The sequence below is a fragment of the Salmo salar genome, chromosome 01 (assembly GCF_965601325.2).
Source record: "Salmo salar chromosome 01, fSalSal1, whole genome shotgun sequence".
In the NCBI taxonomy this organism is placed as follows: domain Eukaryota; kingdom Metazoa; phylum Chordata; class Actinopteri; order Salmoniformes; family Salmonidae; genus Salmo; species Salmo salar.
The window spans coordinates 175,068,558-175,084,055 of NC_138291.1; the positions used below are offsets into that span (position 1 = coordinate 175,068,558).

General features: G+C 38.2%; 1 protein-coding gene across 4 annotated transcripts in view; it reads left to right on the forward strand.

Annotated features, from left to right (window-relative positions):
- The window catches only part of pam (peptidylglycine alpha-amidating monooxygenase), a 181,857-nt gene that overhangs the window by 15,980 nt on the left and 150,379 nt on the right, over window positions 1-15,498 (forward strand). For all 4 annotated transcript variants that reach the window (XM_082956764.1, XM_082956762.1, XM_082956769.1 and 1 more), the window contains exon 3: window positions 14,572-15,279. In XM_082956764.1, the coding sequence (XP_082812890.1) occupies window positions 15,185-15,279 (95 nt within the window). In that variant the 5' untranslated portion in view covers window positions 14,572-15,184. The remainder of the gene's footprint in view (window positions 1-14,571; window positions 15,280-15,498) is intronic.

Sequence of the window (15,498 nt, forward strand, 5' to 3'; positions counted from 1 at the left end):
CTAGGACCATAGTCAGGTCATTATCAGGCTAGGACCATAGTCAGGTCATTATCAGGCTGGGACCATAGTCAGGTCATTATCAGGCTAGGACCATAGTCAGGTCGTTATCAGGCTGGGACCATAGTCAGGTCATTATCAGGCTAGGACCATAGTCAGGTCATTATCAGGCTAGGACCATAGTCAGGTCATTATCAGGCTGGGACCATAGCCAGGTCATTATCAGGCTAGGACCATAGTCAGGTCATTATCAGGCTAGGACCATAGTCAGGTCGTTATCAGGCTAGGACCATAGTCAGGTCATTATCAGGCTAGGACCATAGTCAGGTCATTATCAGGCTAGGACCATAGTCAGGTCGTTATCAGGCTGGGACCATAGTCAGGTCATTATCAGGCTAGGACCATAGTCAGGTCATTATCAGGCTAGGACCATAGTCAGGTCATTATCAGGCTGGGACCATAGTCAGGTCATTATCAGGCTAGGACCATAGTCAGGTCATTATCAGGCTAGGACCATAGTCAGGTCGTTATCAGGCTAGGACCATAGTCAGGTCATTATCAGGCTAGGACCATAGTCAGGTCATTATCAGGCTAGGACCATAGTCAGGTCATTATCAGGCTAGGACCATAGTCAGGTCATTATCAGGCTGGGACCATAGTCAGGTCGTTATCAGGCTAGGACCATAGTCAGGTCATTATCAGGCTGGGACCATAGTCAGGTCATTATCAGGCTGGGACCATAGTCAGGTCATTATCAGGCTAGGACCATAGTCAGGTCATTATCAGGCTAGGACCATAGTCAGGTCATTATCAGGCTAGGACCATAGTCAGGTCATTATCAGGCTGGGACCATAGTCAGGTCATTATCAGGCTAGGACCATAGTCAGGTCATTATCAGGCTAGGACCATAGTCAGGTCATTATCAGGCTAGGACCATAGTCAGGTCATTATCAGGCTAGGACCATAGTCAGGTCATTATCAGGCTGGGACCATAGTCAGGTCATTATCAGGCTAGGACCATAGTCAGGTCATTATCAGGCTAGGACCATAGTCAGGTCATTATCAGGCTAGGACCATAGTCAGGTCATTATCAGGCTAGGACCATAGTCAGGTCATTATCAGGCTAGGACCATAGTCAGGTCATTATCAGGCTGGGACCATAGTCAGGTCATTATCAGGCTAGGACCATAGTCAGGTCATTATCAGGCTGGGACCATAGTCAGGTCATTATCAGGCTAGGACCATAGTCAGGTCATTATCAGGCTAGGACCATAGTCAGGTCATTATCAGGCTAGGACCATAGTCAGGTCGTTATCAGGCTAGGACCATAGTCAGGTCATTATCAGGCTAGGACCATAGTCAGGTCATTATCAGGCTGGGACCATAGTCAGGTCATTATCAGGCTGGGACCATAGTCAGGTCATTATCAGGCTAGGACCATAGTCAGGTCATTATCAGGCTAGGACCATAGTCAGGTCATTATCAGGCTAGGACCATAGTCAGGTCATTATCAGGCTAGGACCATAGTCAGGTCATTATCAGGCTGGGACCATAGTCAGGTCATTATCAGGCTAGGACCATAGTCAGGTCATTATCAGGCTAGGACCATAGTCAGGTCATTATCAGGCTAGGACCATAGTCAGGTCATTATCAGGCTAGGACCATAGTCAGGTCATTATCAGGCTAGGACCATAGTCAGGTCATTATCAGGCTGGGACCATAGTCAGGTCATTATCAGGCTAGGACCATAGTCAGGTCATTATCAGGCTGGGACCATAGTCAGGTCATTATCAGGCTAGGACCATAGTCAGGTCATTATCAGGCTAGGACCATAGTCAGGTCATTATCAGGCTAGGACCATAGTCAGGTCGTTATCAGGCTAGGACCATAGTCAGGTCATTATCAGGCTAGGACCATAGTCAGGTCATTATCAGGCTGGGACCATAGTCAGGTCATTATCAGGCTAGGACCATAGTCAGGTCATTATCAGGCTAGGACCATAGTCAGGTCATTATCAGGCTAGGACCATAGTCAGGTCATTATCAGGCTAGGACCATAGTCAGGTCATTATCAGGCTAGGACCATAGTCAGGTCGTTATCAGGCTAGGACCATAGTCAGGTCGTTATCAGGCTGGGACCATAGTCAGGTCATTATCAGGCTAGGACCATAGTCAGGTCATTATCAGGCTAGGACCATAGTCAGGTCATTATCAGGCTAGGACCATAGTCAGGTCATTATCAGGCTAGGACCATAGTCAGGTCATTATCAGGCTGGGACCATAGTCAGGTCATTATCAGGCTGGGACCATAGTCAGGTCATTATCAGGCTAGGACCATAGTCAGGTCATTATCAGGCTGGGACCATAGTCAGGTCATTATCAGGCTAGGACCATAGTCAGGTCATTATCAGGCTAGGACCATAGTCAGGTCATTATCAGGCTAGGACCATAGTCAGGTCATTATCAGGCTAGGACCATAGTCAGGTCGTTATCAGGCTAGGACCATAGTCAGGTCATTATCAGGCTAGGACCATAGTCAGGTCATTATCAGGCTAGGACCATAGTCAGGTCATTATCAGGCTAGGACCATAGTCAGGTCATTATCAGGCTGGGACCATAGTCAGGTCATTATCAGGCTGGGACCATAGTCAGGTCATTATCAGGCTAGGACCATAGTCAGGTCATTATCAGGCTGGGACCATAGTCAGGTCATTATCAGGCTAGGACCATAGTCAGGTCATTATCAGGCTAGGACCATAGTCAGGTCATTATCAGGCTAGGACCATAGTCAGGTCATTATCAGGCTAGGACTGTTTGTCGTCAGGTTGTTATCAGGCTAGTCTTTCCAAGTAGATCTTACGCTATAAAGGCAGTATCATCATTTTCACCATTTCACAGTATTGTTCTAGTCTTATAGCGTGGAAATTCATATAAAACACAGGAAAATCTGTTTTTTGACCGCACTGGGCTTTTTAAATCAGAAAATATTAAATACAATGACATGATTCTTCGCTGTACCATTCAAGCAGTGCCTTCAATACACCATTCCACAGTTCACATAGGCTGTCAGTTGTGGTTACAGAGTTCTCCCCAGTATAGTGATGAGGCCCGGAGAACTCAGAGATTTGAGCTTTTGTTTAACATGGTAAATGCAATTTCCTGCAATCTAGAGCAAAAAATGACCCTATATAAATACAAACAAAGTAAAAAATTATTATTCCTTTTTTTATTTAACATTTTTTCGTGGTTGCGTAGCCAGTCCACAAGGTGGCCCAGCACATCTTTACATTCTTTGGGGAGAACACTGGGTTAATACAAGATTGTTTATGGTTTGGTTTTGCTGCGGTTTAAGTCGCCCAGTGCTTTGTGTAAAGAGGTTGATCAGAATTTGGAAGTATGGTATGATTTTCACAATTGTGTTTTGAGGGACAATAGCTTGCAGTTCAATACAATCAACTCACCTAAAAATGCAGTTACTGAAAACCATATCATTTAACTTGACTGTATGTGAATAGTCTCCAGTGCCTTCAGAAAGTATTCATACCCACTGACTTATTCCACATTTTGTTATGTTACAGCCTTTCTCACCCATCTACAAACAATACCCCATAATGACAAAGTGAAAACATGTTAAAATAAATAAATAACTAAATAAATATATTGAAAATGAAATGAAGAAATATCTCACACCCCTGAGTCAATACATGTTAGAATCACCTTTGGCAGCGATTACAGCTGTGAGTCTTTCTGGGTAAGTCTCTAAGAGCTTTGCACACCTGGATTTGCACATTATTCTTTTAAAAATGTTTCAAGCTCTGTCAAGTTGGTTGTTGATCATTGCTAGACAGCCGTTTGCAAGTCTTGCCATAGATTTCCAAGACGATTTCAGTCAAAACTGTAACTAGGCCACTCAGGAAAATTCCATGTCTTGGTAAGAAACTCCTGTGTCTGTTGGAAAGCAGACTGAGCCAGGTTTTCCTGTAGGATTTTGCTTGTGCTTAGATCTATTCTGTTTATTTTTATCCCAAAAACTCCCCAGCCCTTGCCGTTGACAAGCATATCCATCACATGATGGAGCCACCACCATGCTTGAAGATGTGAAAAGTGGTACTCAGTGATGCTTTGTATTCAGGACATAAAGTGAATTTCTTTGACACTCTTTTAGCAGTTTTACTTTAGTGCCTTATTGCAAACAGGCTATATGTTTTGGAATATTTTTTATTCTGTACAGGCTTTCTTCTTTTCACTCTGTCATTTAGGTTAGTATTGTGGAGTAACTACAATGTTGTTGATCCATCCTCAGTTTTCTATTACAGCCATTAAACTCTGTAACTGTTTTAAAATCACAATTGGCCTCATGGTGAAATCCCTGAGCCGTTTCCTTCCTCTCTGGTAAATGAGTTAGGAAGGATGCCTGTATCTTTGTAGTGACTGGGTGTTTTGATACACCATCCAAAGTGTAATTAATAACTTCACCATGCTCAAAGGGATATTCAATGTCTGCTTTTTTTAATTTCCCATCTACCATAGGTACCCTTCCATGCGAGGCATTGGAAAACCTCCCTGGTCTTTGTGGTTGAATCTGTGTTTGAATTTCAAGGCTCAACTGAGGGACCTTACAGATAATTGTATGTGTGGGGTACAGAGATGAGATAGTCATTCTAAAATCATGTTAAACACTATTATTGCACACAGAGTTAGTCTATACAATTTACGTGATTTGTTAAGCAAATCATTTTTTTTAAAGCTTGCCATTACAAAGGGGTTGAATACTTATTGACTCAAGACATTTTAATTAAAAGGTAAACAATTCTAAAAATATAATTCCACTTTGACGTTATGGGGTATTGTGTGTAGGCCAGTGACACAAACTTTCCATTTAATCATTTTAAATTCAGCCTGTAACACAACAAAATGTGGAAAAAGTCAAGGGGTGTGAATACTTTCTGAAGGTACTGTATATTCCATTGTAAATAATGAGACCAATACAGAAATGCTAAAGTAGACTGCTGTGTCCATTCTACTCAGTTAATTCGTTATGTAATAATGTTCAATAAAGAATTGAGCGACGATATAGAACTATACACAGGAAGTGTTATGATGATCATATTGACGTTCATCCTATGTAGCAGCATTTGATATTGTGGTTTTTACATTGGATAAAAGTAGAGACTCAGAGCTAGAAAGTGGTATATCATACACTGCAGTTGAAGAGCAATGGGAAAGTAATTCTGCTTTGAAAGTTGATAAACTTGTAACCCCACTTTTGAGAAAATGCCCCTCGAATATTTTGGTACACCTACTGGAGAGCTCTCCTTTGTCTACACCCATTCACCATAGTTCACACCCTCTTAAGCCTTATACCCTGACTACACCGCTCGCGTCGTGTGCGCGAGTGTTGCAAAATAAATGTAGGAATCTATATTATTCAATTATTGCACCCACACTGCTCGCGCGCGTCAACGAGCGTCTGCGTTGCCAAGGGCTAAAATAGAAGTCATTCCTTTTTCTGACGCAGATCGCGCTGCAAGTCCTGGCTCTCCCATCTCCTCATTGGTTTATAGAAGCAGGTATAGAAGGAATTTTCTAAGTGACCCCAAACTTTTGAAAGGTAGTGTATATAGTTTAGTAAGATATATTATAGTAAGATATGGTATAATAAAATATAGTAAGGTATGTAAACACATGTAAAGTGTTCGTCCCATGTTTCATGAGCTGAATTAAAATATCGCCGAAATGTTCTCACAAAAAGCTTATTTGTTTACATCCCTGTTAGTGAGCATTTATCCTTAGCCAAGATAATCCATCCACCTGACAGGTGTGGCCTATCAAGAAGCTGATTAAACAGCATGATTACACAGATGCACCTTGTGCTGGGGGCAATAAAAGACCACTCTAAAACATGCAGTTTTGTCACAATGCCACAGGTGCTACACAATGCCAAGTTTTGTGGGAGCGTGCAATTGGCATGCTGTCTGCAGGAATGTTCACGAGTTGTTGCCAGAGAATTTAATGTTAATTTCTCAACCATAAGCCGCCTCCAACAGTGTTTTAGAGAATTTGGTAGTACGTCCAACCGGCTTCACAAACGCAGACCATGTGTAACCACACCAGCCCAGGTTCTTAATCTGACTACAGTTCGGCGTCATAACTGACTTCGATGGCCACTGGCACATGGAGAAGTGTGCTCTTCATAGATGAATCCCGCTTTCATCTGTACCGGGCAGATGGCAGACAGCTTGTATGGCGTCGTGTGGGCGAGCAGTTTGCTGATGTCAACGTTGTGAACAGAGTGCCACATGGTGGCGGTGGGGTTATGGTATGGGCAGGCATAAGCTACGGACAACGAACACAATTGCATTTTATCAATGGCGATTTGAATACACAGAGATACCGGGATGAGATCCTGAGGCCCATTGTCGTGCTATTCATCTGCCGTCATCACCTCAAGTTTCAGCATGATAATGCACGGCCCCAAGGATCTGTACACAGTTCCTAGAAGATGAGAATGTCCCAGTTCTTCCATGGACTGCATACTCACCAGACATTATATTATAGTAAGATATAGTATAGTAAGACGTAGTGTCATATAGTAAGACGTTATGTCATATAGTAAGATGTAGTATAGGAAGTTGTAGTATAGTAAACTATTGTTTAAACTGTACTGGGCAGATGGCAGACAGCTTGAATGGCATCGTATGGGCGAGCAGTTTGCTGATGTCACCTCATGTTGCAGCATGATAATGCACGGCCCATGTCACAAGGATCTGTACACAATTCATGAAAGCTGAAATTGTTCCAGTTCTTCCATGGACTGCGTACTTACCAGACATGTGACCCATTGAGCATGTTTTGGATGCTTTGGATCGACGTGTATGACACCGTGTTCCAGTTCCCACCAATATCGAGCAACTTCGCACAGCCATTGAAGGAGAGTGGGAAAACATTCCACAGGCCACAATACTGACTGGTTTTCTGATCCCACACCCCTAATTTTTTTAAAGATATCTGTGACCAACATATGCATATCTGTATTCCCAGTCATGTAAAATCCATAGATTAGGGCCTAATAGATGTTTTATCAGTCAATTGACCGCTGCTCGTCTAAGGCACTGTATCTCAGTGCAAGAGGTGCCACTACAGTCCCTGGTTCGAATCCAGGCTGTATCACATTCGGCTGTGATTGGGAGTCCCATAGGGCGGTGCACAATTGGCCCAGCGTCGTCCGGGTTTGGCCAGGGTAGGCCGTCATTTAGTATAATATTGTAAGGTATAGTATAATGAGGTATATTAAGGTATAGTATAGACATGTATATTAAGATATAGTTTAATATAGTAAGGTTTAGTATAATATACTAAGTTATAGTTAGGTATAGTATAGTAAGGTATAGTATAGGCAGGTATAGTAAGGTACAGTATAGCAAGGTATAGTAAGGTAGAGTAAGGTGTATTATAGTAAGGTATAGTATAGACAGGTATAGTATATTAAGGTATAGTATAGTAAGGTAAGGTATAGTACAGTAAGTTATAGGTTAGTAGGGTATAGTGTAGTAATGTAAGGTATAGTATGGACAGATATAGTAAGGTACAGTAAGTTATAGGTTAGTAAGGTATAGGTATTGTAAGGTATAGTACAATATAGTAAGGTTTAGTATAGACCGGTATAGTATATTAACATAATGTATATTAAGACATAGTCTAATATAGTAAGGTTTAGTATAATATGGTAAGGTATAGACAGGTATAGTGAGGTATAATATAGACATGTATAGTATATTAACATATAGTATATTATGGTATAGTAAAATATAGTAAGGTTTAGTATAATGAGGTATAGTGTAGACAGGTATAGTATAGACAGTTATAGTATAGTAAGGTATAGTACAGTAAGGTATAGTATGGTATAGTCTATACAGGTATATTATAGAAAGGTATAGTATAGACATGTATAGTATTGTAAGGTATAATATAGAAAGGTGTAGACAGGTATGGTGCAGTAAGGTATAGTAAGATATAAGGTATAGTATGGTTAGGTTTAGTATAGCAAGGTGTAGTATAGTAAGATGTAGCATGGTATAGACAGGTATGGTGAAGTATTGTAAGGTTTAGTATAATATAGTAAGGTTTAGTATAATATAGTAAGGTTTAGTATAATATAGTAAGGTATAGTATAATAAGTTATAGTTTAATAAGGTATAGTATAATGAGGTATACTAAGGTATAGTATAGACAGGTATATTATAGACAGGTCTAGTGTAGTAAGGTATAGTATAATATAGTAAGGTATAATGTAGCAAGGTATAGTAAGGTATAATATATTAAGGTATATTAAGATATAGTATAAAATAGTAAGGTTTGGTATAATATAGTAAGGTATAATGTAGCAAGGTATAGTAAGGTAAGGTATAGTATAGACAGGTATAGTATAGACAGGTATAGTATAGACAGGTATAGTATGGACAGGTATAGTATATTAAGGTATAGTTTAGTAAGGTATAGTATAATATGGTATAGTTTAATAAGGTATAGTATAATGAGGTATAGACAAGTATATTATAGACAGGTCTAGTGCAGTAAGGTCTAGTGTAGTATAATATAGTAAGGTATAATGTAGCAAGGTATAGTAAGGTATAATATAGTAAGGTATATTAAGATATAGTATAATATAGTAAGGTTTGGTATAATATAGTAAGGTATAATGTAGCAAGGTATAGTAAGGTAAGGTATATTAAGATATAATATAGTAAGGTTTGGTATAATATAGTAAGGTATCGTATAATGAGGTATAGTATAGACAGGTATAGTATGGACAGGTATAGTATATTAAGGTATAGTTTAGTAAGGTATAGTATAATATAATAAGGTAGTAAGGTATAGGAAGGTATAGACAGGTATAGTATAGACGGGAATAGTTTTGACAGGTATAGTATAGACATAGTAAGGTATAATACAGTACGTTATAGTATTGTAAGTTATAGTAAGGTATAGTATAGACAGGTAAAGTAAGGTAAGTTAAAGTATAATGAGGTTTAGTAAGGTATAGTATGGACAGGTATAGTACAGTAAGGTAAGGTATAACAAGGTTTAGTAAGGTATAGACGGGTATAGTAAAGTATAATATATTACGGCATAGTATAATATAGTATGGTATAGTATAATATAGTAACATATAGTATAATGAGGTATAGCAAGGTATAGTATGGACATATATAGTAAGGTATAGTATATTACGATATAGTATAATTTAGTAAGGTTTAGTATAATATTGTAAGGTTTTGTATAGTAAGGTTTAGTATAATATAGTAAGGTATAGTATAATGGGGTATATTAAGGTATAGTAAGGTATAGTATAGACAGGTATAGCAAGGTAGTGGAAGGTATGGTATAGTAAGGTATAATAAAGTAAGGTATAGTATAATGAGGTATATTAAGGTATAGTATAGCAAGGTATAGTAATGTATGGACAGGAATAGTATGGACAGATATAGTGAGGTATAGTACAGTAAGGCAAGGTGTAGTAAGGTGTAATAATGTATAGTACAGTAAGTTATAGGTTGGTAAGGTATAGGTTAGTAAGGTATAGTAAGGTATAATATAGTAAGGTATAGTATAAGCCTATATAGTATATTAAGACATAGTATAATATAGTAAGGTTTAGTATAATATAGCAAGGTATAGTATGGACATATATAGTAAGGTATAGTATATTACGATATAGTATAATATAGTAAGGTTTAGTATAATATTGTAAGGTTTTGTATAGTAAGGTTTAGTATAATATAGTAAGGTATAGTATAATGGGGTATATTAAGGTATAGTAAGGTATAGTATGGACAGGTATAATATAGTAAGCTATATTAAGGTATAGTATAGGCATGTATAGTATATTAACATATAGTATATTCAAGTATAGTAAGGTTTAGTATAGTATAATAATGTGTAGTATAATGAGGTATAGTAAAGTATAGTATAGACATGTATAGTACAGTAAGGTATAGCATGGTATAGTATAGACATGTATATTATAGACATGTAAAGTATAGACAGGTTTAGTATAGACAAGTATAGTACGGTATATCACAGTATAGCACAGAAGACCTTACTGTCTATAATATACCTGTCTATACTATACTACTACTTACTGTGCTATACCGTACTATACTTGTCTATACTATACCTGTCAATACTTTACATGTCTATAATAAACATGTCTATAATATATCATGCTATACTACTATACTATTCCTTACTGTACTATACTATACCTGAACGGTGTAGACAGGTATAGTGCAGTAAGGTATAGTAAGCTATAAGCTATGGTAAGGTTTAGTATAGCAAGGTGTGGTATAGTAAGATGTAGCATAGTATAGACAGGTAAGGTTTAGTTTAATATAGTAAGGTTTAGTATAGTATGATGAGGAATAGTCAGGTTTAGTGTAGTAAGGTATAGTATAATGAGGTATAGGCAGGTATAGTACAGTAAGGCGTAGTAAAGTATAGTATGGACAGGTATAGAATAGACAAGTACAGTAAGTATAGTAGTATAGTATAGACAGGTATAGTATAGACAGGTATAGTATAGACATGTATAGTAAGGTGTGGTATAGTATAGACAGGTATAGTATAGACAGGTATAGTATAGACATGTATAGTAAGGTGTGGTATAGTATAGACAGTATAGACAGTAAGGTATAGTAAGATATAATAAGGTGTGGTATAGTAAGGTATAGTAAGATATAGTATAGCAGGTATAGACAGGTATCGTAAAGACAGGTATAGTAAGGTATACTATTGACAGGGATAGTATAATAAGGTATTGTATAGTCAGGTATAGTATAGTAAGATATAATAAGGTTTAGTAAGGTATAGCAATGTTATTATAGCAAGGAATTGTATTGTACGATTTAAGATGTAGCATAATACAGACGGGTATGGTATAGTGTAGCAAGGTATAGTATAGCAATGTATAGTAAGGTATAATATAGCAATGTGTACTAAGGTATAGTATAGCAAGGTATAGTACAGTAAGGTGTAGTACAGTAAGGTGTAGTTAGATATAATAAGGTATAGTGTAGCAAGGTTTTGTATAGCAAGGTGTGGTGTAGTAAGATGTAGCACAGTATAGACAGGTATAGTATAGACAGGTATAGTATAGACAGTTATAGTATAGAAAGGTATAGCAAGGTAAGGTATAGTAAGGTATAGTTTAGACATATATAGTAATGTATGGTAAGGTATAGTATAGACCGGGATAGTATAGACCGGTATAGTGTAGACAGGGATAGTATAGAAAGGTATAGTATAGACATGTATAGTAAGGTATGGTATAGTATAGACGGATAGTATAGAAAGGTATAGTTTCGTTAAGTATAGTATAGTATAGACATGTATAGTAAGGTATGGTATAGTATAGACAGGGATAGTATAGACATGGATTGTATAGTATGGTATAGTATAGCACGGTGTAGTATAGCACGGTATAGACAGGTATAGTATAGACAGGCACAGTACGGTATAGTAAGGTATAGTATAGCACGGTCGTGTATGGACAGTTATAATATAGTATGGTATAGCAAGGTATAGACAGGTATAGTATAGACAGGCATAGTATGGTATAGCAAGGTATAGTATAGCACGGTCGTGTATAGCACGGTATAGTATAGTACGGCATAGTATAGTACGGTGTAGTATAGTAAGGTATAGTCTACCACGGTATAGTATAGACATGTAAGGTATGGTATTGTATAGTAAGGTATGGTATTGTATAGTAAGGTATAGTAAGGTATGGTATTGTATAGTAAGGTATGGTATTGTATAGTAAGGTATAGTAAGGTATGGTATTGTATAGTAAGGTATGGTATGGTATAGTAAGGTATGGTATGGTATAGTAAGGTATGGTATTGTATAGTAAGGTATGGTATGGTATAGTAAGGTATGGTATGGTATAGTAAGGTATGGTATGGTATGGTATAGTAAGGTATGGTATTGTATAGTATGGTATGGTATTGTATAGTAAGGTATGGTATTGTATTGTAAGGTATGGTATTGTATATTAAGGTATGGTATTGTATAGTAAGGTATGGTATAGTATAGTAAGGTATGGTATTGTATAGTATGGTATTGTATAGTATAGTAAGGTATGGTATAGTAAGGTATGGTATTGTATAGTAAGGTATGGTATGGTATAGTAAGGTATGGTATTGTATAGTAAGGTATAGTAAGGTATGGTATGGTATGGTATGGTATTGTATAGTATGGTATTGTATTGTATAGTATGGTATTGTATAGTAAGGTATGGTATAGTAAGGTATGGTATTGTATAGTAAGGTATGGTATAGTAAGGTATGGTATGGTATAGTATGGTATAGTATTGTATTGTAAGGTATGGTATGGTATAGTAAGTTAAGGTATGGTATTGTATAGTAAGGTATGGTATTGTATAGTATGGTATGGTATGGTATGGTATAGTAAGGTATTGTATGGTATAGTAAGGTATGGTATGGTATAGTAAGGTATGGTATTGTATAGTAAGGTATGGTATAGTAAGGTATGGTATAGTAAGGTATGGTATTGTATAGTAAGGTATGGTATTGTATGGTATGGTATTGTATGCTATGGTATAGTAAGGTAAGGTATGGTATTGTATAGTAAGGTATGGTATTGTATAGTAAGGTATGGTATAGTAAGGTATTGTATAGTAAGGTATGGTATTGTATAGTAAGGTATGGTATTGTATGGTATTGTATGGTATGGTATAGTAAGGTAAGGTATGGTATGGTATAGTATGGTATTGTATGGTATGGTATGGTATGGTATTGTATAGTATGGTATTGTATGGTATGGTAAGGTATGGTATTGTATAGTATGGTATTGTATGGTATGGTATGGTATAGTAAGGTATGGTATGTTATGGTATAGTAAGGTAAGGTATGGTATTGTATAGTATGGTATAGTATGGTATTGTATGGTATGGTATTGTATAGTATTGTATAGTATGGTATTGTATGGTATGGTAAGGTATGGTATTGTATAGTATGGTATTGTATGGTATGGTATTGTATGGTATGGTATTGTATGGTATGGTAAGGTATGGTATTGTATAGTATGGTATGGTATAGTAAGGTATGGTATGTTATTGTATAGTAAGGTAAGGTATGGTATTGTATAGTATGGTATAGTAAGGTATGGTATGGTATAGTAAGGTATGGTATGGTATAGTAAGGTAAGGTATGGTATTGTATAGTAAGGTAAGGTATGGTATGGTATTGTATAGTAAGGTATGGTATTGTATTGTATGGTATGGTATAGTATAGTATAGTATAGTAAGGTATGGTATAGTATGGTATTGTATGGTATGGTATGGTATAGTAAGGTATGGTATAGTAAGGTATGGTATTGTATAGTAAGGTATGGTATTGTATAGTAAGGTATGGTATTGTATGGTAAGGTATGGTATTGTATAGTAAGGTATGGTATTGTAAGGTATGGTATTGTATAGTATTGTATGGTATGGTATGGTATAGTAAGGTATGGTATAGTAAGGTATGGTATTGTATAGTAAGGTATTGTATTGTAAGGTATAGTAAGGTATGGTATTGTATAGTATGGTATTGTATGGTATGGTATGGTATAGTAAGGTAAGGTATGGTATTGTATAGTAAGGTATTGTATTGTAAGGTATGGTATGGTATAGTAAGGTATGGTATTGTAAGGTATAGTAAGGTATGGTATGGTATAGTAAGGTATGGTATTGTATAGTATGGTATTGTATAGTAAGGTATGGTATGGTATAGTATGGTATGGTATGGTATGGTAAGGTAAGGTATGGTATTGTATAGTAAGGTATTGTATTGTAAGGTATGGTATTGTATAGTAAGGTATGGTATATTATGGTATGGTATAGTAAGGTATGGTATGCTATAGTAAGGTATGGTATTGTATAATAAGGTATTGTAAGGTATGGTATTGTATAGTAAGGTATGGTATTGTATTGTAAGGTATGGTTTAGGTCTCTTTGACAGTGTTTTCTATACTAGCTGTCTGCTCCTGCTGGTGACCAACTGGATCTCCTTAATAAGGGTGTGAATCCCCCGGGGAAATCTGATTGGATTACTGCGGCTTCTCCTTCTCTCCCCTCTATCCCTCCGCTTTCACATCCCGGACAAGCACACAGAATAGAGTAAATAGAAGCGGCAACCATCCGCGGATTCAGCACAGTAACAGCACTGCAGAGTGTGTACACTGTCATCTATATTTAATGAAATTTTAAAGGCAAGGAGAGATGGCATGTGATTCCCAACCAACCGTTACCCCCCCCCCCCCCCCCCCCCCAACTCAAACCCCCTTAGCTTCTCAGTCATCTTAAGGGATGGGCACTAACGCTAACAACTAGCATTTCCGTGTTGCCTCTTATGATAATGGGAGTATATTAAAGAACCCGCTGGAGCATTAGCTTGCGGGGGGGGGGGGGGGGGGGTAGCGGTTTGCGCTAGCAGGCAGACAGGCACAGTCAGTGGCATGTTAGTCATCTAGTCACCCCCCCTCTTGTTGAGCACGTCTGCTTCTATTTTTACAGGTTGTGACTGGAGACCGACGCTGCGCTCTCCTCGCCTCTTCCCTCCATCTACTCTGATCTACTCTTCCTTTCATCTCATCTCTCTGTCACCTCTGAACATCAGCCGCTCTTCACATTTACTCGCCTCTTCTCTCACTGGATAACTTTGGGTGCTAAGAGGAGAGTGGAAAGGTGCCGCGTTACAGCCACTTGTGCCAGACGAGAAGACCGAAGAGAAGAGGAGTAGAGAGGAAAGGGGGAGGGAGTGCTCAGTTCACTCGGAAAGGCAGAGAAAATACAAAGGAACACCTAGCCCTAGTGGCCTGGAGCCTGGAGAAGAGGAGCGGTACGCACAACCACAGACACAACCTCCTCCTACTCCTTCAGTCCCCAGCGTGTGAACTGCCAACAGGAACAACCCTTCCATCTGGCTCTTCCATCTGTCTTAACCCTGATCCAGGACCTGCTACTGTTTGTTTGGTTACTTCCTCTCTCTCGCTCAGCGTCAGTGAGGCTCCACAGCTGATCCCAGACACAGCACTGTGACGCTCTGCTCAGCGCCCAGTCTTCTACAGTTAACCCGGCAGGCTAGAAGCAGGAATAGGGAGCGCTTGACAAGAGGCTAGAGTCAGAGATGGGAGTCCTTGTTTGTGGCGTGGTGGTGCTGACGCTCATCTGTCAAAGCCATAGCCTGGACGGTGCCACAAACCCCCTGCACAGGTTTAAAAGGTAAGGGGATGGACAGTGCTGATTTATTTGGAGGGGTTTTGAAATGCAATTGAAAGGGAAAGGCAGATTTAGTGGGGTCATGTGAGGGGTGCGAACAGATGTCGTTTGGAGATCTCGACTGTTCTTTGATTGTGTTCTCCTAGAGTTGATGTATTATATGTTTTTTTATTAAGTTGAAATAGCTCAGTGTACTTATGAAATAAATAGATTTGATAAGTT